Source organism: Astyanax mexicanus, chromosome 7, assembly GCF_023375975.1.
Source record: "Astyanax mexicanus isolate ESR-SI-001 chromosome 7, AstMex3_surface, whole genome shotgun sequence".
Lineage (NCBI taxonomy): Eukaryota > Metazoa > Chordata > Actinopteri > Characiformes > Acestrorhamphidae > Astyanax > Astyanax mexicanus.
Window position 1 is genome coordinate 27,768,658 of NC_064414.1, and position 21,602 is coordinate 27,790,259.

General features: G+C 41.0%; 1 protein-coding gene across 3 annotated transcripts; it reads left to right on the forward strand.

The window, feature by feature from the left end:
* Window positions 1-139: 139 nt before the first annotated feature.
* alms1 (ALMS1 centrosome and basal body associated protein) lies at window positions 140-20,910 on the forward strand. 3 transcript variants are annotated; one of them, XM_022684911.2, is made up of 19 exons: window positions 140-282; window positions 1,602-1,785; window positions 1,938-2,052; window positions 2,150-4,187; window positions 4,318-4,477; window positions 5,572-6,573; window positions 7,778-7,896; window positions 11,302-12,091; window positions 12,976-13,095; window positions 13,806-13,931; window positions 14,034-14,992; window positions 15,103-15,223; window positions 16,461-16,667; window positions 17,257-17,513; window positions 18,788-18,947; window positions 19,064-19,127; window positions 19,238-19,294; window positions 20,373-20,472; window positions 20,600-20,910. In XM_022684911.2, exons 1-19 carry the CDS (start codon window positions 238-240, stop codon window positions 20,642-20,644), a joined length of 6,669 nt encoding a protein of 2,222 aa, XP_022540632.2. In that variant the 5' UTR covers window positions 140-237; the 3' UTR covers window positions 20,645-20,910. The 3 variants fall into 3 exon arrangements, with proteins under 3 accessions (XP_022540632.2, XP_049337428.1, XP_022540629.2); XM_049481471.1 differs by having other exon boundaries at window positions 1,602-1,644; XM_022684908.2 differs by lacking the exon at window positions 19,238-19,294.
* The last annotated feature ends 692 nt before the right edge of the window (window positions 20,911-21,602 follow it).

Here is a 21,602-nt window from a genome sequence, read left to right on the forward strand (position 1 = left end):
TCTCACTTACCGTGTAGGTGCATTATTTTTAATATTTTAAAGCTGTGTAAAGCTGTGGTGTTTTTATTCTGTTACTGTTTGTAACTTATTCCTCTGGCAATAAAGAAAAGGAGATGAGGAATATGCGCAGATCTGCGCAGTATTGCTTCTAGTGCGCAAGCGCGAAAACGTCAGTTACCCGTCCTCATAGAAACCATGGGCGGTTAAGTTAACCCCACCAGCAGCGAAACAACAACAATGGAGCCCCTTCAGCAAGGAGAAGACGGGGCCAGCGCAAACAGCGTGAGTCATTTAAACACATTCGCCTTTTAAACTACGTACCTGGGGGTTATACCGTCGTTTTAAATAAATGTACTTCATAAGTTTTTTTTCCCGCCATTGAGCTATTGCATAGGTTAACTAGATAGATAGATGGCAGACAATCGTGATAGCTAACTTAGTTAGCTAATGTTAGCTAGCTTAGCTAAAGCTACCGTTAACTGACCTAGCAACAAGTGCCAACACGATAGATAAACAGGCTGGTTGATACGTTAACTACCAGTAGATTAAGAGTTAGATGTCTTATTGTGCCCACTGTCTAAAATTATTGTTATACAGGTATTTAACTAACTAGTTAACCGAGCTTAGATCTTATTGTTTTTAGAACAGATCTTATTGTTTTTCTTGTCTCCATGTAAGCTAGTTAATAAGCCTCGTCCTGATTAGCTTTGATTTTGTATAGCTAACAAAACAGTATTCTGCAGCCCCAGTCACACGTTTCTTCAAATGTAGTGATCATACTGGCATAGCCGTAGCTAAGAATGTCAGGAGTAGGTTAGCAGTTTGTCATATCTCAGCAGCTAAGTATATATTTAGTGCTGCGGTTTCTGCAGGTTATACAGCCCTACTTTAATATCACTACGTAATATTTGCATTTTGATGGTGGTTAGTCCCCTTGCTCAAATGTATCAGCGAAATGGTGTGTGCACAACTAGTTATTTATGTCAAATATGTTGTTAACCTAGAGCTGTGTGAGTTTTGCTGACCAGTCAGAAGAACCCCCACGTTCCTTGTCAGTAACCTTTTAGATCATGGGGTTCTCTGTTCCCTAAATGAGTAAGTTAGCATTGGTCACCTTTTAAGTGTGAAAGAACTGCAATGATGGAGAGATAAATACAGATCTGGATGAAATTAAGAGACCACTCCAGTTTTGGATCAATTTTTCAGATTTTGCTATGTATAGGTATATGTTTGACTAAAATTAACATTGTTGTTTTATTCTATAAACAACAGACAGCATTTCTACCATATTCCAAATAAAATATTGTAATTAAAGCATTAAATTGCAGAAAACGAGAGAAATTACTGAAAATCAAAGTTCAGTACTGAACTTGGTACTGAAAACCAAGTTCAGCTTGGTTTGATGGCTTGTGATCATCCATTCAATTGGGTAAAATCAAAGAAACTCGTCATTTTTAAGTGGTCTCTTATTTTTTTCCAGAGCTGTACTCATCTTGAATAAGCCTCTCTGTTTTTAGCCTGTGTTTATATTTATTGTTCTGTGAACAGTTGTATTGATGATCATTATTTTTACTTTTTTTTTTTTTTTTTTACCTTTGTAGGCAATGGAGTCATGGCACCAGCTTCCCGTAGAGGAGGATCCCAGTCAGTTTCTAGGACAGACCTCTGCTTTGCATGAAGCTGGCCATCAGCATGGGGTTACCCTCAACCCTGCAGAGCAAATTTCCATAGTAGGAGATTCCAAAATGCAGCAAGTATCTGACCGATTTGAATCATTACAACTAGGTAAACATGGAGTTCATAATATTAACACACTAACCTGCTGTAAAACTACTTTTGTCACATCGATAAAAATCAATGGGTCCAATTCAATTGTTACTCTGAGCTTTGGTGTTATTTTGATATAATTTCCCATGTTATCCTTTTCTCCTCGGCAGAGTTTCAGGATAGCCATTTGTCGCCTGCCCTGACATTGATTCCACAGGGGAAGACCCTCGCCCTTTCTGATTCCACTCTTCTACATCAGACGGATTCTGAGTTTGTCCCCTTAAGGTACTGCAATAAAAATATAACTAGATTAATTTCAATATAAATCAAATAAACTTTGATTTACAGACAATTCTTAGTGCTTTTTTGTTTCTATGTTTAGGGGAATTCCTGATATGTCCATGGCTTCTGGGATGTACCATCATTTGTCACACCTGGATGTCACGTCACATGAACAGGCTTCACTGTCTCAGCATCCACTGGGTGTGACCTCTGCCATTTCAGAGGGAGGCAGTAGCTGCTGCTCACTTTCACAACACAGCCTGTCACCCGGTAGCCGATATCAAGCAACACAAGTTGATGAGGAAGAGGAGGAGGAGAAGCAGCAAGAGAGCAGGTTAAAGAGCAACAAGGAGAGACAGATGGAGGGAGAGGAGCAGACTGATGCTGACTTAAAGAGAAGAGAGAATGCTTCTAGTGCTGTGAGTGGTGGTGCACCTACTCAGTTCATGGTGGAACTTCTAGAAAAGGATGTTCGAGTAGTCGGTTCACGTAGTGGTGCTGTCTTTTCTGCCTCTGAGACTTCTCATAGTCAAACTGAAGCCGTCCTATCCCAGCCACACCCCATCCAGAACCAGTCTCAACATACTGACATTGGCCATTACCAGGTTCCAGGCTATACTTCTGAAGATGCATCAAAGCTAAGCCCACCTGGAAGTAGAGAGCAACCACAAGGTGGCACCTCTTCATCAATGTGCCAGAGGAAGACCACAGGGAAAGGCAGTATGTTGCTTTCCTCAGACATGTCTATGACGTCAAATATCACTGTTCGCTCCTCAAAAACACGGCCAGACTGCAACACAGACTCGTCTCGCCGACTGTACCTGTCTTTCAGCCAAAGTGATGTAACAGGATCAGAAAATAAAAGCCAAAGCCAAAGTGGGACCAAAAATGCTCCAAATGCTTCATTTGTCACCCCAGCCAGTGGAATGGGTGTGTATGTGCCAGGGCTCCAGAGATTGCTCTGGGCCTCAGGCAGTCAGACTGCAGCAGATGGTTCTTTCCTGGCTTCCCATCCAGTATCCCAGTCCACACCTGCTGTTCTCTTTAATAGAGCAGCTCCAGTCATAACAAAACTCTCTCCTATATACTCCAAACAGAACACCATTGATACTATGGCCATGTCAACCAAGACCAGTAGCTCCAAAGATGGCCAGGTGCAAGCTCTACAGTTGGGCACCACAGACCCCCAAACCATGCCTCTTCAAGTCTCTCAACATGCCTCAACTTTAGACCAGGTGGAAGCTCCAGATACCCATGTTGCCCCTTCCACTGGACTATCCATGCCAGCGTTTGCCTCCAAGGACACATCTTTTTATCCCCCAAACCTTGAACTGCATTCTTCTCAATCTGAAAAAGATTTCAAGGATCAGGATTCTAATCTTTCTGCAGGAAGAGTACGTTCTCTACCCACGCTCAACTACTTGCAAAAAGTGGATGCTTGGAAGGCCAATCAGAGTTCTAGTGGGTCATTTTATGACAGCTTGGCTTTGCAGGGGGTTGAAAGTGGATCTGCTAAAAAGAAAGTGCAGAAATCTGTGTCTGATGGACAAAGCCCACGCTCTAAAAATGAGACCTCTTCGGAATTTGACACTAACGCCAGTGCCCAGGTCTGTCAGCCAGCTGTGGCTGCTACCTTCTCCATGCGGAAGAGTGTCTCACCAAGACATGGAGACGTGTCGGGTGCTGGAAGAGGAGTTGGAGCCCCTCCCTCAGCATCACCAATTGCTCACTCCCACTCCCACTCCTCTCTTAGCACAGTAGTAATGTCCATCCAGCAGGAGAGGCCTCAGCAAAACTTGCAGCTTCCACCTGCAAGCTCTGATGCCATCGCGTCACCACTGCCTTCAGAAAAATTAAGTGAACAAGACCCGGGAAGTCAGCCTAAAACAACAGACCCTGTAAAGCCCCTTGCAATGTGCAGTCTGGGACAGTTCAGTGACGTGTCCTCAAACCGCAACATAGACAATGCCCTTTCCAGCTCCCAGGGGAGTTGGCATGGTGAGCAGAGTTTGCTGGCATCGGTGGGTGCAGCATCATCTGTGGTGAGTCTGGAAGTGGACAACTATGCACCCTACTGGACTTCCAGACCTGGATCTCCTCCACCATCGTTTGAGCTTAACATTGAAGACAGAATCCCGGTAAGTAGTACCAACCTGATGGCAAGACTAGACCATAAGAAACCATTTTTTATATATATATGTAGACATTGTGAAATTTAGTTAATAAAATCTGCACAAGCTTTTTAACAAATTATTCATTTCTGTGTAGCTGTACCTCCGTAACCTGGGGATTGACCAGTCACCTTCTACAATCTTAAATCCATTTACACCTCGGGGACCCATCAGAGAGCCTGAGTTTTCTCCCACTGATCTGTGTACCATCAAGGGCTCAGTAGGAACACCAACTAAGAGCACACAACCATCTGAAGGTGAACCAAATGTCTGATGTTGTTTATGTCTATGACAGCAAGCTTTATTGTGTAATAGCACTGTTAACATATTTTTAAGGCAATCACACACTGGATATACAGCCCTTTAGAAATTTGAAACCATTGTCCTTAATGGAGGTGCACACACTGGTGCTGACAGTTCAGCTCAAGGACACTCAAGCACTGTTTAATTCATTGGTGTGATACAGCATGCCACATGTTTTTTTGTTAATACAGTACATTAAAACAAAGCTATTCCTAAAATGACACATGGTTTGAAATTTACACAAAAGGAAACTTTTCACTTAAGAGTATACTGGCTCAGCTCTGTAGGATGTCACGTCTTGCTTACAAGAAACCTGTTTGTGGATGATAGTTTAGGAGAAGCTAGTCATAGGAGTAAGCTTATTAGATAATAATAATAATCTAGGCTCCATAAAATATTATCAGCTTACATCTCCTTAACATCTTCAATATAAATAAATCTTCTGTTATGGAACTCTCACCACTAGCCACCACCACCGTTTTGTATATATAAAGAATGTGGGAGTCTTAAGGATATGACTTGTGTGTGTTGTGTGTGGATTTTATTTTTTTGGATGAGACAAAAGACATTTCACAGCCATGTGCCTCATAGTTACTAGAAGTGCAATAGTATTGTAAGGCTATTCAGTGGGGTACCCTAATTGTCTTTGCACACCTCTACCCCTACTCTATATATGTTTACACATACTTTTAGTAAATGTCTGCTAGTGATTACCCATATTACACTCCTCTCACTTTCGTTTACCTGCTATTGGATTATATTAAACATTGTGTGAACCGTTATTACTTTTGCTTTCTTAGGGAAATACTAAAATATATTAATAACATTTAAACTTACTAAATATTTTAAATGTAATTAATACATTTTTAACGAATGTGCTGTATAAGATAAATCAGAGAGCTTGTTTGACCTTCACTGATTTCTACTAGAGTTTCTGTCATTTATTGCATTTGCATGGACTTTCAACTTAATTACTTAATCACTTCTTTTTTTTTTAAAACAGCTTGTCAGTATTCCCTGTTTGATGTGTTGTTTATGTTGTGTGCAGGGGGTAGTCCTCAGAAGGAGACGTTTTCAAGTTCCAGTTTGCTCTCTGCAAATTCCAGCGTCTCTTTACCTAGGCGGATTGCCATTCAGAAGCCAGACAGACCAGCTAGTCCTGGGAGTGTTCGAATGGTGCGCTGCCAAGCTAGTGACTCTACACCTGATCCTCATACTTCATCACACCCATTCTCCACTTCTCAGGAGTCTGCTACTCCCCAGCGGGAAGGTAGTTATGGCCTTCCAGCCCGGCTTAGCCCAGATTCCGTCCCTCATTCTGGGATTTGGCTGGAACCTAAAAAGGAGGACTCCTCTCTGGTGGGATCTGGCACCTTGCAGGAGATCAGGCGTCTGTTGGGTCAAGCAGAGAGCCTGGTGTCTGGCCGTTCCTCACTGGCTTCTTCCCCTGGATCACACTGTTACTCTGAGAGCGACGCCTCCTTTCTGTCTCTTAAACGAAACACACAGCCTTACAGAGATGACTCTTTTCTGTCAGTTGGTGGAAAGACCTCCCTGGTCTCCCTGCCTCGCTCTTCCTCAGACTCTGCTCTGAAAGAGAGTACCTCATCCTCCTGTGGGCCTCTGCAGCTCTCCGCTCATAGCGATCACATGATTGCAGAAACTACCTCTCCATCTCAGATAAGAGATGCGAATCTCAAATCACGTGACCTTCGAGTGGCACCGAGGAGGACTGAGCCTGAGGGTTGCAGTGCAGCAGACCCAGACAGAGTGGGTACTGTGAGCCTGCCAGTCATGCAGGGCAGTGTTTCCTCAGCATCAGATGACCTACAGCAAAGCCAGGAGAGTGTGGAGAACACTGGGGTCCAATCACCTCAGAGCAGCAGCTCTCACAACCCAGCAGAGGCAGAGTTAGGTGTTTTAAGTGACGGCAGCAGCAGTGAGAGTTCTCTTGCTGCCAAGGTTGCCAAGCTCCTACGGAGTGAGTCTCCAGTTTCTGTGGTTACCAGCCGTCCAAGTACTACTGACCCGGACGAAAGCCGAGCTAGAGGTAAACACCTTGTGACCAACACTGAAAGTTCTACACAAGGCAATTTTCTGTTTAAACTAAAGATGCACTGAAATGAAACCAAATATCACCGTAGAACTTCGGTGTGAAATGCACTTTGGTTGTATTATTAAAACTTGATAAAAAAGGGCGCCGAGTGGTCCAGCGGTCTAAAGCTCTGCCACTATGGGCGGGAAGTCGCAGGTTCGAACCCCAGCTCATGCAGCTTTGCCATCAAGCTGCCAGCGCTCAGAGGGAGCAAAATTGGCTCTGCTCCCTCCGGGTGGGTAGATGGTGCTCTCTCCCCACATTACTTCTAGGGTGATGTCCACAACACAGGGCGTCTGTGAGCTGATGTACAGGAACGGAGTCGCTGCGCTTTCCTCCAAGCTCGCTGGCTGCTCTGCAATGCTGCAACAGCAGCAGCTCGAAAAGAAGCGGTGGCTGACTTCACATGTATTGGAGGAAGCATGTGCTAGTCTTCACCCTCCTGGTGTGTTGGGGTATTATTAGTGGTAGGGGGAGTCCTAATGAGTGGGTTGGGTAATTGGCCCGGTAAATTGGGAATTCGAAATTAGAAATAAAATTATATATATATAAAAATTACTTACCTTTTACCATTCTCTCGTAGATTTCTAAGATCCAGTATTTTGTGCACTTTGCCCAAACAGGCTTGTAGAATGAATGGGGCTGGGGATAGTTTGCCCCTGCAGATAAATCACTTTTTCCACCACACTTCATTGGTAGAATCTGGAAAACTCTGACATTTAAAATGAGGAATTTAGAACTTTAACACTGCGGAAGAAGTTTATTAAAAGCCACTGTTTACATCTCATATATTTAAGAGGGTCAAATAATAGTGCACGCCCCACTTTTCGTTTTTTATTTCTAAAAAAAGTTAAAAATATCCAATAAATTTTGTTCCATTTCACGATTGTGTCCCACTTGTTGTTTCTTCACAAAAAAAAAATCAAATTTCATACTTCATAATTTCATACAATTTCAACTTGGTGTTAGAGAGAGCACTGCAGTATTGAAATAAATTAATCATTGTTTTGCCTAAACAATAAAAAGTGTTTTTCTTTTAATTGAATAATTTCAGTTCCCATATATATATCCGGTGCATCCCTATTTTAAGTATTACCTTAAACATGTCAAGTTGTTTTTGTTAGTTGTACAATAATTGTATTTTTTTTCCTTTCTCCAGAGTGGATCATGATGAAGGTTTCTGGCCGCCAGTGTGAAAGCCTGGAGCTCAATATAGAAGACAGAAAGAGAATTGAAGAGATCAAAAGAGAACTGTTGCTCCACACCAGACAGGCCAAGGTACAACGCAATATTGAACAAAGACATATTGAACTACTGATAAATAAATACTAATGTAAATGAAATTAGTAATTCATTCCATGATGGAAAAAAAAACATTGTGTCAGCTTCTACAAGAATGGGTGTTGAAGTAATGTGAGTTTTGTTCTCTGTGATGCTGACAGACTGCTCTATGGACAGCCCTCATAGTCTGTTAAAGGTAAAACTGTGTGTGCCAACAGAGCAGTGTATTTGTTTGCACAGAAAATAGCATGCCAGTGCATTGGTTTTACTTGAAATGTATCTTACTTCATCTATTTAAGCCCAAATTAGAAAAAAATAATGAATGGAAAATGCAATAAGCTATGTTTTGTTACATTTCCTTTAACGTTTTATTTAATTACAGGCAGTATGAACCCATTACATTTCTGGTCAAAAATAAGACATTTTACCTTTTTTAGATAACAGTTTTACTTCTTAACTCACATTGTGCATAGCATCAAACTGTAACAAATAGTGTTGTCACAGTAACTAAATTATGACTTGGAGGCAGGGAGACATTTAAAATGTGATCTGTGTGATGTTTGGGCGTTTTGACGAACTTACACGATGAATTGAGTGTAGAGTCAACTAATTGAATGAATTGATTCATGAGTGCAAATTCGAATCAGTAATATAAACAATGGTTTATAAGCACATGTGTTGATCTCCTGCTCTGACCTTGTATGTACACAGCCATGGGAAACTCAGATGACACAGAACTTGCCTCAGATACTGGATTATACTTGAGCAATAATACACGAGAGGGAGTGCTATAACCTGTAATATTGGCACTGCTGTGCTGCGATTGTGAGAACGAGGCTGCAGGCAGAGTACTGTAGAGCAGCACAGCAGTGCCAATATGACACGTTGTAGCACGAACCTCAAGTTTATTATTGCGATTATACCACAGTTCCATTATCGCTGTTTATTGAAAGATTTCGACACTCGAGTTGAAATAGTTACATTGCTGCTGTGTTTAGCTGCTCTGTAAGAGCTGCATCATTGCTAGGTTACCTGTATATGGCGGAGTAATACATGGAGAGCTTACAGTGCATTACCGGCTAATAAGGTCACTCATAAAATGCCTCTGTGGTATACTTCTGAACGCAAGTTTGTGACTGAAAACTAAGAAATAACGCATTATACGAGTCACAGAAAGTTACTATGAAGGAGCGTTTATTATTAAATGTTTTCCACAATGGATTTATCACTGATCACTTACCGAAAAACAATGATTCAGTAATTTTTAGAAAGTTCTTTCTAACCATATATGGTTTATGCTGATGTGTTGAGGCATTATTAAGTTATTAAGTGAAGCCTTTGTCATCATTTTTGCCTTATGCCATGTTAAAAGTAGTCAGAGTGAAATGCCATGTATTGAGCTATACAATTAAATAAACAATTCCCAGAGTCAAAGATAATTCCTTAGTCATGTTTTGTAATTGAGATACGGAAATTACTAGAGGAATCGTTTTACCACTAGTGTAAATTATAAATGTTATAATGTTGGCCAGACACAGAATGAAATATCTTTGGTTCATACTGTCTGCAATCAAGTACCGTATTTTTCGGGCTATAAGGCGCACTTAAAATACTTATTTTTTCCCAAAAATCGTCATTGCGCCTTATAATGCAGTGCGCCTTGTGTATAGATTTTGCTTGTGTTTACTGACCTCGATTTTATGTGGTACACGGCGCTCTGTTGTGCAGAATTCCTCACCCACGCCAGAAAAAGATCCCCCTCTTGGGCTAGCGCGCGGTTACCTTTGACTGCCGTACTGCCTCTCGGCTGTGGTTCAGGGTAGCTAGTTTCCACTGTAGCTCCATGGCCAGAACAAGGTGCCGGTAAACTTTCCTTTCCACCCGTTCTGGGGTAATAGCACAAACTGTTTCTTTTTAGCGCCCACTTCTAAGTAAAGTTAACCTCTTAACACGCGCTGGCCCACCGGCGGGCCAGAAATATTTAATATTTCATAACTGGCTGTGTTTCTGAATAGTTATGAACAGTTACAGGTTCAATATAGACATCCAATATACCATTTTAAAGCTTAGAATCTCTGCTTTTGAGCTATTTAGCCTATTTAGCGGAAATCCTTTCAGAAAATAAACATTTAGGGCGAAATATGCCTTGGTTATGATTTTAATAATTCATAACTCTCATATTTGCGTTTATCGTTCATCCATATTTCATCGAATGCGGTCATGTCATACACCATTCGAACCGTCTGGCTCTCCGGATTCCAGAACTGTGCTTTTACTGTAGGATGTATGTTTCATGAATTAGAGCTGCGTCAGAGCGCATGTTTCCAGTAATAAAAGGCTCTCCTTTTGTCCTGGGGTAACCTCCGGTCACTGCCGCCACCCCCCGAACACACACCCGCGCTCAGCCACAGGTCCTACCTTCAAAACGCGTCCAGACTAAAGAGAATCCATCAATCCAGTCTCCTGTAATCCACAGTTATATCCAAACAGCGCTGGAAATCACTTCATCCAGAAATGAAACTTATCCAATCTTTATCTCTGTTTTAAAACCGTTTTATTCACCGAATTCGGCACAACACGCTATTATAGTCAGAAGCCTCGCGGAGTAATGCGGTACTTGCTGTGCTTCAACATAATATTATGGTCTGTCGGAGCGTTGCGGCTACCGTTGTCAGGAGCGTCGCGGAGTAATACGTACTTGCTGTGCTTCAACATAATATTATGGTCTGTCGGAGCGTTGCGGCTACCGTTGTCAGGAGCGTCGCGGAGTAATACGTACTTGCTGTGCTTCAACATAATATTATGGTCTGTCGGAGCGTTGCGGCTACCGTTGTCAGGAGCGTCGCGGAGTAATACGTACTTGCTGTGCTTCAACATAATATTATGGTCTGTCGGAGCGTTGCGGCTACCGTTGTCAGGAGCGTCGCGGAGTAATATGTACTTGCTGTGCTTCAACATAATATTATGGTCTGTCGGAGCGCTGCGGCTACCGTTGTCAGGAGCGTCGCGGAGTAATACGTACTTGCTGTGCTTGTTGATTTATTGCTCAGAGATGTTGTTATTTTTCACAGATATTGTGAAGGATTTATTGCTCAGAGTTATTGTTACTGATATAAATAAAGTTTCATTTAGTGCACCTTATAATCCAGTGCGCCTTGTGTATGGACTAACACTAAAAATAGACCGTTCACTCATCGTGCGCCTTATAATACGGTGCGCCTTATAGTCCGAAAAATACGGTAAATGTAAAATTAAATGTAATAAAAACAGCATTTATTTGCATTGTCCATAGTGCACCAATGTATTCTGATTTTATTTAAAAGGTATTGTAAATATATTCCTCCCAACTTTCTTTTTTTTATGGCGTAATCTAACACAATCTATCTCTTCCTCATTACTCAGTCGAGCTCAGATTCTGAAGGCAGTGCCCAGTCCAGTGTTGGTGCTGTTCCTGAGCCTACAGAATGCTTTACAGCTGTGCAGAGTACAGAAGACCGTCTGCAGAGAGCCGCCCGGCGTCCACTAGACTCCACCATCCCTCTGCACACACCTCTCAGTCTCAGTCTGGAGGCCAGGGTCCGTCAGATTGCCCTGCGGGAGGGGCTGAACCTCCCTACATCCCTCTCCTCTGTTACTTCAGCTTCCACTCATCACACGCCCTCGCCACACCAGGAGGCCCACCTTCTGACTGCACAGGATGACTCTACACACACATTACTGAAATATACTGTCGAGGAGAGTAGACAGACTCCTGTAACTGTCAGAGGAACTGATATAGAAGAGAAGGTGGACAAGGAGGAGGAAAATCAAGTGAAAACTGATCGATCTGTTGTTCAAAGTGCAGCTCCCAAAACCATCTCTAGCAAGAAAGACGTCGCCCCAAGTACGGACTCACCTCCGAAACCCCACTTATCGCATATTCATGTTACTGTTTCCACTAAACCACAACAGAATATGACCCAAAGACTTCACTCAACTGCAGACAAACATCACTCAGACAGAACCCTGCCATCAGTCTCCAGCTCCAGTGGAGAATCTCACACCCCAACGATCAGTGAGACCAGTGCAGGTGAAGATAGACATGCAGGAATCACTAGTGCCTACACTCAGATCAGGTCCAGATATCCACAAGCCTTTACTCCAGCTCAAAGACTTCATGAATCAACAAGACCTCCGTCCTTCCAAACAGCAGGTAAGCATCAATATTTAAAGAACTGCTCCTTTATCAATAGGTGCCCAGATCCAGCCGTAAATATTAATACCAAATTCAAAATCAGATAAATTGTGTGAGCAGCTCATTTATGTTTTTTTTTTTTTTTTTTTTTTACTGTGGGCACATGATTAAATATTTAAGCCTAAAATCCTGATGTAATGAAAATGACACAATAACGATTTCATAACTATTTAATTTTTTTTTTCCTAGAATTCAAAAACCAGTTATATGGATCGAAAAAACATTTCAGTAAAGCGATAAAGTAGTTTAAATGGTTGGAACAGCACTAACTAGTACACATACATTCTGTAAAAAAAATTGTCAAATGAAAAAACGCACATTCTTACACATTCTTCCTGCAATGTTCTCAGGATGCATGTCACTTGGGTGCTTAATGAATTACAGACTTCCCAAGTCTTCCAGAAGTTGCGGGAGTCTACCACATATCAATAACGGCACCCTGATGCCCGCAAGTCAGATAAAATCTCCCAGAATCTAGCAAGCGCAAGCAGGCGACAGGCTTTTTTTTTTTGCCCCCAATCGCATGTGGGAAGAAGGAAGAGAGTTCTCTGATTCTGTGAGTCAGCCAGTCAGTTTTCAGTGAGGGTGGGCAGTGTTTTTTTTTTTTTTTTTTTTTTTTACCTCCTGGCTGGAATGCGTTCAGGAACATCATGGCTCCCATCAAAACTCATTTTAAAAAGTATAAAACCATGAAAGTCTTGCCCGCTGTACAGTTTGTGATAGTGATTTTAGCATTGCCCACGGGGGACTAAATGATGGCAAAAGGCATGTTGAGATGAGTTAATGTGTTTTCTGTCGACTTCGTAGATGACTTGCTAAATTTGTGTTCTGTGTTCCTACAGCTGTTCCAACACTGTTGCCATATAAACCTCATGGCAGCACAGAGCTCTTCTACATGCCACAGACTGATCCCGATCTCTCTGCTGTTCGCTCTGATACCACCATGGAGAGTTCCCATCCAGGTACAGGAAAAAAAAATGATACCTTCTCTCCATATTAGTGTCTAAAGCTGCCTGGGTTATGTCATAGCGTGCTTTACCACCCACAGTGGACAGCACAGTGAGTGTTTATTAATAGAATTATTGCAAATGACCGGCAAAAATCAATGCAGACGGCTCCTCTTACATAGCCTGCAGGTCAGTGCAGCGTTCTTTGCGACGAGGCACAGTGAAGCTACATATTCAAGCAATATTACTTGTTATTACATGAACCTTGAGTGTATTATTGTGATTATACCACAGTTCCATTATCGCTGTTTATTGAAAGATTTTGAGTTAAAGAGGACAAGAAATACGATCTTTTTGGTTATAAACACTCCAAGTTAAATTAGTGCCATTGTTGCTCTGTTTGTAAAAGCTGCGTCGTTGCTAGGTTACCAGTATGTGGCGGAGTAATGCAGGTAGAGCTTTGGTCACAGTGCATTATCTCTCTCTCGATCTCAGGTTCTCCTTTTCTCATTCTCCTTTTTCACACACATCCTTTGGCCCCTCCCCTCGCACTCCTGCATTATTCATAGTCTTCTTTGTCTGAGAGGAAAGACAAACTGGTGATACTGAGCTTAATCACGTGCACAAGCCAAAACCTCCTGGGGCTTTTGCATTTTTCTGTGCTCTGTCTTTCGTCTCGAACACTAACTTCGCTTCTGTTTTATTTCTTTGAATTCTTTCTATAGGCTCTGACGACGCTGTGCCTCCTCGATTTACCACAGAGGTTCTGGGCTCCCGGGAGCTTGAAGACAGCGGCGTTACACCAAAGCACAAGGAGGGTATTTACAGCAAGAGGGGCAAAATGAGCAGAGGTAAGATGTGGCCTGCATTCACAGCAGAGATATTTGATATGAACCTGCTTTGACTGATGAATGAAAGCTTCTTCTTTTGTCTCCTCTCTCATTCTTGGACAGGCCTTCAGGATTCCAAAGTTGCTGCTGCTGCTGCCCTGAAGCACACTGCTGGAAGTCATGATCAGCTTTTAGCTTCCAGGAGTGAAGGTTTGGACCGTGATCAGGAGGCAGTATATCTTTCTGAGCAAGCTGAAGAAGAAGAGGAGGAAGAATTTGCCCCACTGCACATGGAGACAGACTACAGTATAGACGACCTACGCCATCAAAGTCATATCGTACAAAGGCAGAGCTTTGTGACAGAAACGCGTCCTTCACCCATGAAGCCCATCAGGGAGGAGAACGGTATGAAGAGTCAAGAGATTGGCCTGGAGATTAATAGCTCTTTAGACCAACTGTGGAAGCGTTTCAGTGAGAGGTGGAGCCTGCAGGAGGCTCAGCCCACTAATGAAGGCGAGATGTCTCTGCTGGAGAGACTTGAGCGTCTGTCTCGTCTCCTGAACAGCACTACACCACCGGAGACGCATGCCAAAAAGGTTTGTAGTCGAGAAGAATGGGGCAAGAGAGAGAATAGCTCAAGAGAACATGAGCCGAAGAAGGCCAAGGGAAAAGATATACGCAGAAGAGTAGAGGACAATGGCAGAAGCAAAGTTGGAGTGTCTCCAAAAACTGCATGGGTGGAGGACCCTGCACAAGCCAGTCATGCATCACAGGAAGAAGAGCAAGAAAATGCTCATCGCTATCCTGCAGAGAGAGACGAGTCTGTCAGTGTCTCGATGGAAACTAGCAGCAGCCACTCCACCATCGACACAGATCGCTTGCATAGAGCCTTCGGATCACGCAGGGTTCACAGCGGTTCAGTAAAAGTCCCTGGGAGTCGCAGGGACGGTCAAGAAACCAGTGGCAGCTTATTAAAACTATACAACACAATTAACAAGCAAAAACGAAGCCAAGATAATGGCATCTCTGAACATCACCCTGTATCTGCTGCCACTGAGGTAATCAGCGCCGATGAATCCACGGTAAGACTGCAGACTGTATGCTACGTTGGTTTTAAAAAAGCTCCCTCCATAAATGTTCTGCCTTGCTTTACAGTTTGTATGTTTGAATGCATGTCTTGTATTTCCTTTAGGCCTCTGCTGACTCGCTGTCTTCCCCAAGCACTTACACACTCCCTTCTCAGAGAGGCACCATTCGCACTCTTGGTACCAAGAAACGGAAGGTCAAGGTGGTCAGCAGAGGCATACAAGCAGGTCAGTCTCCTTATAGGCGATTGGTGTGCCATAGTTGGTATTAGGGGTGTACCATATCATATCTGCACATTAATTGTTATTTTATACAATCTGTTTTGTTAAAATAGCAAAATATGCTCCAAGTGGTCCAGCGAACTAAGGCACTGCCACTATGATCAGGATCAGGCATGCTGGTTCGATTCCCAGTCAGGCTGCTTGCCATCAGCAGCCAGAGTCCCGAGAGAGTACAATTGGCCTTGCTCTCTCTGAGTGGGTGGATGGTGCTTTCTCTCCATATCACTCCCAAAGTAGGGCATCTGCTGTGTCAGAGCCAAGTTGCTGTGTTTTTCTTAGAGCACGCTGGCTATGAAGCATGAAGGTATGTGCTATAATATGTCTTCACCCTTCTGGTGTTGGAACATTCCTAGTAATAATGGGAGTGTAGGTGAGTGGGTGGGATAATAAGCATAGCTTTATTGGGGAGAAAATCAAGATAAAAAAAATATATATATAGCATAGAGTTTTCCTTATTTTCTTATTTCCTTATTATATACTCATAATTATGTATTTAGCTATTTACTGTGAATCTTTAAATATATTTTTATACAATTGTTGAACTAAATATTCTGCACTTTAGTATTTTGGTACATTGTTTTGCTACATTACATTATTTTATGTTGCATGATTTGTTTTGATACATTATTATAAATCTCATAATCTTATTTTTTTTTTGTTTTATGCTAAGGTTTGAAACTTACATGAAATAAAACTAGTGTAGTATTTAATTTATTGCGGTAGTATATTCTTGAAATATTTTTCAGTGTTTTTATTTATTTATTTAATTTATATATTTGCCAAATATCTCTTTATTGCAAAACATACTCTGAAATATCATGATATTATTTGAGTACTTAGTGGGAATCAACACTTGCAGACTGGTGTCTTTGTGCAAGATGCTTAATCCTATATTTGCCTACCTGTGTAAAATAATTCAAGTGTAACTTGATATAAAGTAGCCAAATAAATGAATAATAATAATAATAATAATAATAATAATAATAATAATAATAATAATAATAATAATAATAATAATTAGCCATAAATGTGAATGTCCAATGAGGATGCCCTATATACCTATTTCTGATTTGTGTAATAGTGAGTAAGGAAAAAAGAACAGGGTTTAAAAAAAGTCACTTGGAAATCAATACAAAACAGTTGTTTTATAATACAATAATCAATTGTGTCCCCTGTTCTACAGGTGATCTGGAGATTGTAGTAAACGGCACTCGCAGACATACACGAGATGTTGGCACTATCTTCCCTTCACCATGTAATGCCAGAGACACCAGGACTCCTGCATCAACCCATGCAGAAATACAGGTGTCCAGGGGTGTTCCTGCTCGTTCCCAAACAGTGCTGAGGAGAGAAGGCATCCACAAGAGCAATCAGACCTGCTACCCAGAAGGTTAGTTTGTGGAAGCTGTTAATGGGGGTCTTATGGCGATTTCACCTCTAGAGTTTGTTTTCTTTAGTCTGAATCAGTTTAAAACTTTGTAAACTTGTGTCGTTTTTCTGTATATTTGGTTTGTTTTCACACAGGGACAAATTCTAGTGCCTCTAAATGTGTCACAACATTGTTCTCTCTGCTTATTGGTCAGAACTGTCTGGGGAGGAAACAAGAAAGTAAAAACAGGAAAAAGATCCATGTTCTGGACTAGTGAATATTTCTGTGTAGTTTAAGCAAATGCAGAGGTGGCATTTGTTAATAGCTTTAGTTATTATCTGGACAATAAGCCAGGTTAATCTTCACCTGACATTCTGATTGGTCTGGGTTGAGGTCACTTCCTTTCGAGGGTCTGCAGTTGTTTTGGTCTGCATCTGAGTTTAATTACCGTGTTCACATCTGCCTAAACAAATTGTTTCAAAAGTAAAAACAAACCAGAGCATGATTTAACCAGAATAAAGATTGCAAATGTAAAAGGCCATTTTACAACACTATTTCCAGTCTGTCTCATATCATTATTTTCTCTTTATTTTTTCTTTTTGTTTTTAAGGTGTATCATGGTTTGTGCCTGCTGATGAGATGAAGCAGGATGCACGTAAAGAAAACGAGCCCCAGTCTGAGGGAGTGCTGTCTGCAAGCCATGCCTGGTTTGAGCCCTACAGTAGGACTCGGCCCTGGAGACAGTCTCTAAGGGAACCACTCAGAGAACGACACATTCAGCTGGAACGAGAGAAGCCCCTTGAGCCAAAAGCCTCTTCAGAGACTGACCGCAGAAAACCCTCTGCCTTGGTTCCTCTCTCTCTTCAGGTATATATACCATACTCATTTGTGGACATGAACGGTTATTAGCTTATGTTCCAGCCTAAAAGGCGTAGTGTTGCCGTTTTCCCAGACCCATGTGAAGACGGCAGTTTATTCCAAAACTATATACAACCAGTGTGTGGGGAAATTGGCCAATGGTTGTTTATAAAACTGATCGTAAGTATGTTAAAACATGTAGAATATATAAACAGTAGCAATAGACCCCTTAAAAATACATTTTTGTTCTCCCCATAAATTTATGTCCTGTTGTATAGATGGCAGTATAGTACCAAAACACATCTTTTTAAAGTTCATATATTGGTAAAGACAATGAGAAAAGCTTCTCGTAAACTTGGCTAACGCACAAGTGAATAACGATAATGAGGAAGACACAGGTGGGTATGATTACCATTGGGGCAGTACTGATGGGAGATCTAGGAATGCTGCCCAGAATTTATTTTACACACAGATGGTTAACAATGCCATGTTGGCAAATTTAACACAAATTTGACTTTGGTTCCTACTTTTTTTTAACTAAATGGTTGTAACAGCATTTTCGCTTAAGATAAAGCACAACAGTCAAAAAACAATCTCTCTGTCATACAATAAAGGTTTTATAAGTCAGTTCAGTATTTTTATTCTGTATTATATAACAAAAAAGACCGAAAAAGGTACTAATTTACTGGCAGTTTTTTTTCTTTCTCTAAAATAGATAAAATGTTGTTATTATATAAATGTTATATGTTATGCTTGTGAATGTTTTTTTTGTGGGGAAAAAAAGTTATAAAGGCTATATTAGTCTGGTTTGCGTGGTGACACAGTTCACTCTAACTGTCTCTTTACTGTCTACATGCAGGGTTACATCAAGAAACCTGATTACCTGCAGATTTTCTTTAATTTAATACGCACTATGGCTGAGTGAATACCTTCTTCTTGTAGTGTGTTCCAGTCACTGCATCATTACATCAAGTGTACAGTGATGCAGTGACTAGTATACACCACCTGAGGGAGATGTTCAGTTGATATTTAGTCAGGCACTATTTGTACTGAAGTGTAGATAATTTAATAAAATAAAATAAAATAAAAAATCACTTAACATATGCTGTTGGCAGGATGCATATGGAATTCTTTAATCTTTCAGTACACTCCTTTAGTAGTAGCTAGTCTTATGGCAATAAGGTGTCTTGGCTGATAAAATAAAAAAAAGTTTTCGTACGTTTTTTTTTTTTTTTTTGAGCCATTGTTTTTAAAAGTGCTCTTGTGATCCATCATCCTTGCAGGAGGCTCTGGAGTTGAATCGACCAGACTTTGTATCACATTCCCGAGAGCGAATGAAGAGGCTGTGCCTTCTAGCGGAGGAGAGGAAGATGCAGGCTGTCTTTAACAGAGAGAGAGAGGAGCTCTTCAATCGACCTTTACCCCTCCAGCAGCCAATAGCAGGTTGGTTTGAGTTACTGACACTGCTCACAGCACTTAAGCCTTCATCACAGTTTAAAAAGAAGCTGTCACTGTATGGAATGTACTTTACACTAACTTGATACATCTCTGTTCCTCAGCTCCACCTCCTTTGCCCTCTAAGCGAGTCATTCCAGTGAAGGAGATGGTCCAAAGATCCAAGCGGTAAGAACTTTCTGTCAATTTGGACAGAATTGTTAACACAATAATTGGACTAGTGGTTAATGCTTTCATTCTATATGTGCTATCCTGTGCCCTCTTCTCCATGCTGTCAGTGGGGTAGAAGAAAACACACACACTCAGAGAATAGACAAAACAGACAGAGTCAGGAGGTAGGACTGTGTGTGGTATCGTGAGAGATGAATGAGAGAACGAAAGAGAGAAATGATTGCTGGGAATTTATGAAAAATGGCTGCTTTTCCACTGCAGGGCCAAATGCTAACTAAGGCTGCGTCACACTAATCCGTGCCACTGCAGATCCATAAGACGGGTTACAGTTTCTTTTTCCATTTGTTGTGTTACTAAATCAGAACCAAGAAATGCGCACCGCCTCGTCCCACTTGTCCCACAGTTGCTACCACAGAATTAGCACTCTGGCTACCGGCCTCTTTCTACATCACTAACACAGTGTTAGCAAACAGACTAAAAGCCTACTGCACTATTATTAAGGCCTAGCTGGTCAATCAGCAGATCCCAAAAATATTAAGGCCCAATCACATTTCACCCCTTGGCCCTACCACTTAACCTTACCTCTTCTTTTCGAGTGTAACTTTCACCCCTTCCCCTTTGTAACTCTGTGCCATGGGGTGTGAACGTCTCCTCCTAAAAATAATTGGGATTTCATTGACCAAGTTGCTGGTTAACTAGTTAATTTTAGGGCATTGTATGTCTTTGGAAAGGGGGGGTTGGTACAGAAATTAATTATTATTGTCCATTCCTTAAGTCCTCTGTGATGGGGAGCTAAAATTAGCTTTGATTAGTTGCCGGCTGTTGCATCATTTAAGGTGGAATAGGAAAGTTAGCTAGCTAGCTAGCTACTAAAACAAACTACTAGTGATCTTTTTATGCTTGTTATGAAGAATTTGTCCATAAAACATTGAAACTACACATTAAACTATGGCAATATAGTGCAAATCATCATTTTTAACAAGGAAATGGGGTGAAATGGGATTGGGCCTAAGCCTTCCTATTGAAGGTTCTTGTGGCCACAAGTACATTTACTTGGAAAAGCTGCCTGAACGGTTATTCTCCATGCTCACAGTTCAGCCCTGCAGTAGAAAAGCGGGTAACATGTGTCTTGTTTGGTGTTTTGTTTTTAAAGTCAGGTCCAGTCAAATATGTAATGAGTGTATCATTTAAAATAAATGGGAAGAAAAGAGCATGATTGCATTTTTGTGCTTCACCTATTAGGATATATGCTCAACTCCCTGAAGTTCAGAAGAGGAAACAGGAAGAGAAGAGGAAAGCAGAGTACAGTACGTACCGCCTCAACGCTCGGCTCTTTAACAAGGTAAATGTGTATGGCACATCAATGCAAGTGCTCACACTCTTAAATTATGTGCATTAGACTTTTTGTTAATTATTAAAGAAAAAGAACAACATCATCATCATCATCATATCTTTTTCTTTTTTTGCAGAAAGTCACCAACCATGTTTTGGGAAGAAGAGCACCATGGCAGTAATATTTACAGAAACAAACACAAATAATAAACTGCAGAGTTGCCTTTTTTCTAGAAGAGTTTTATTGCTCTATGTGTGTGTTTTAGTGTGTGAGTTTGGGTGTAAAATTTGTGTGATGTAATGACTAATGTACTTTTTGGAGATGTACTGTTACTACTAGGAACCAAATGAATGGAAAAATGAATGATTTTTTTATTGTGTTTTAAATTTTTATTGTATTTTATTTTAGATTTTATATTTAAAAAAATAAATAACCCATGGCAGCTGTCATAGTGTCCGCACTTTATTTTTTCCTGACCTATGTATGTTGTACAATAGGCTGTATTTAACACTACACCACTAATAGAACTGTTTACAGTAGCTTTAGTTCATGCTAAAGTTAAATTTAGTTACTTAGAGCAAAGTAGCCCCTGCACTATGGACAAAAGTCTTTTATCATGTATTCTATATCTGAAGATATGCTTATAGAATTTTACCCTCTTTGTGCCTGAAATAGCAACATAATATCTTGATGTAATTCTACTTTGCAGTAATTTCATTCACTGTTGATTCTATTTGCCTGTGCCAATGGGACTGGATGAAACACCTGAATTCAATGTGTTAAAGATGTTTTTGTCCACGTACTGCAGATACCCAACAGTATTGAGTTTCTATGTAATAATTGTTATAGACATACCATGGATGGTGTGTAAAACCCCAGCCAATATATGGAGACTAAGCAGCCCAAGCGGCTTATTTTTGTTTAGTGCTTTCAATTAATTTAAACTTGTGGCATTTTTAAGATTCTCTTATCCAGAAGGAATTACAGAAGTTCTTCACTGTTTAACCAGAGAACAAAGCAATATATTCACAAAGTTATATAATGTGATTAAGCTTAAGAATCTCTTGAGGGTTCATGCAGTGACTACACAAACGTCCCTGGGGGAACTGTTCACTCTCATTAATGTGTATACATATATA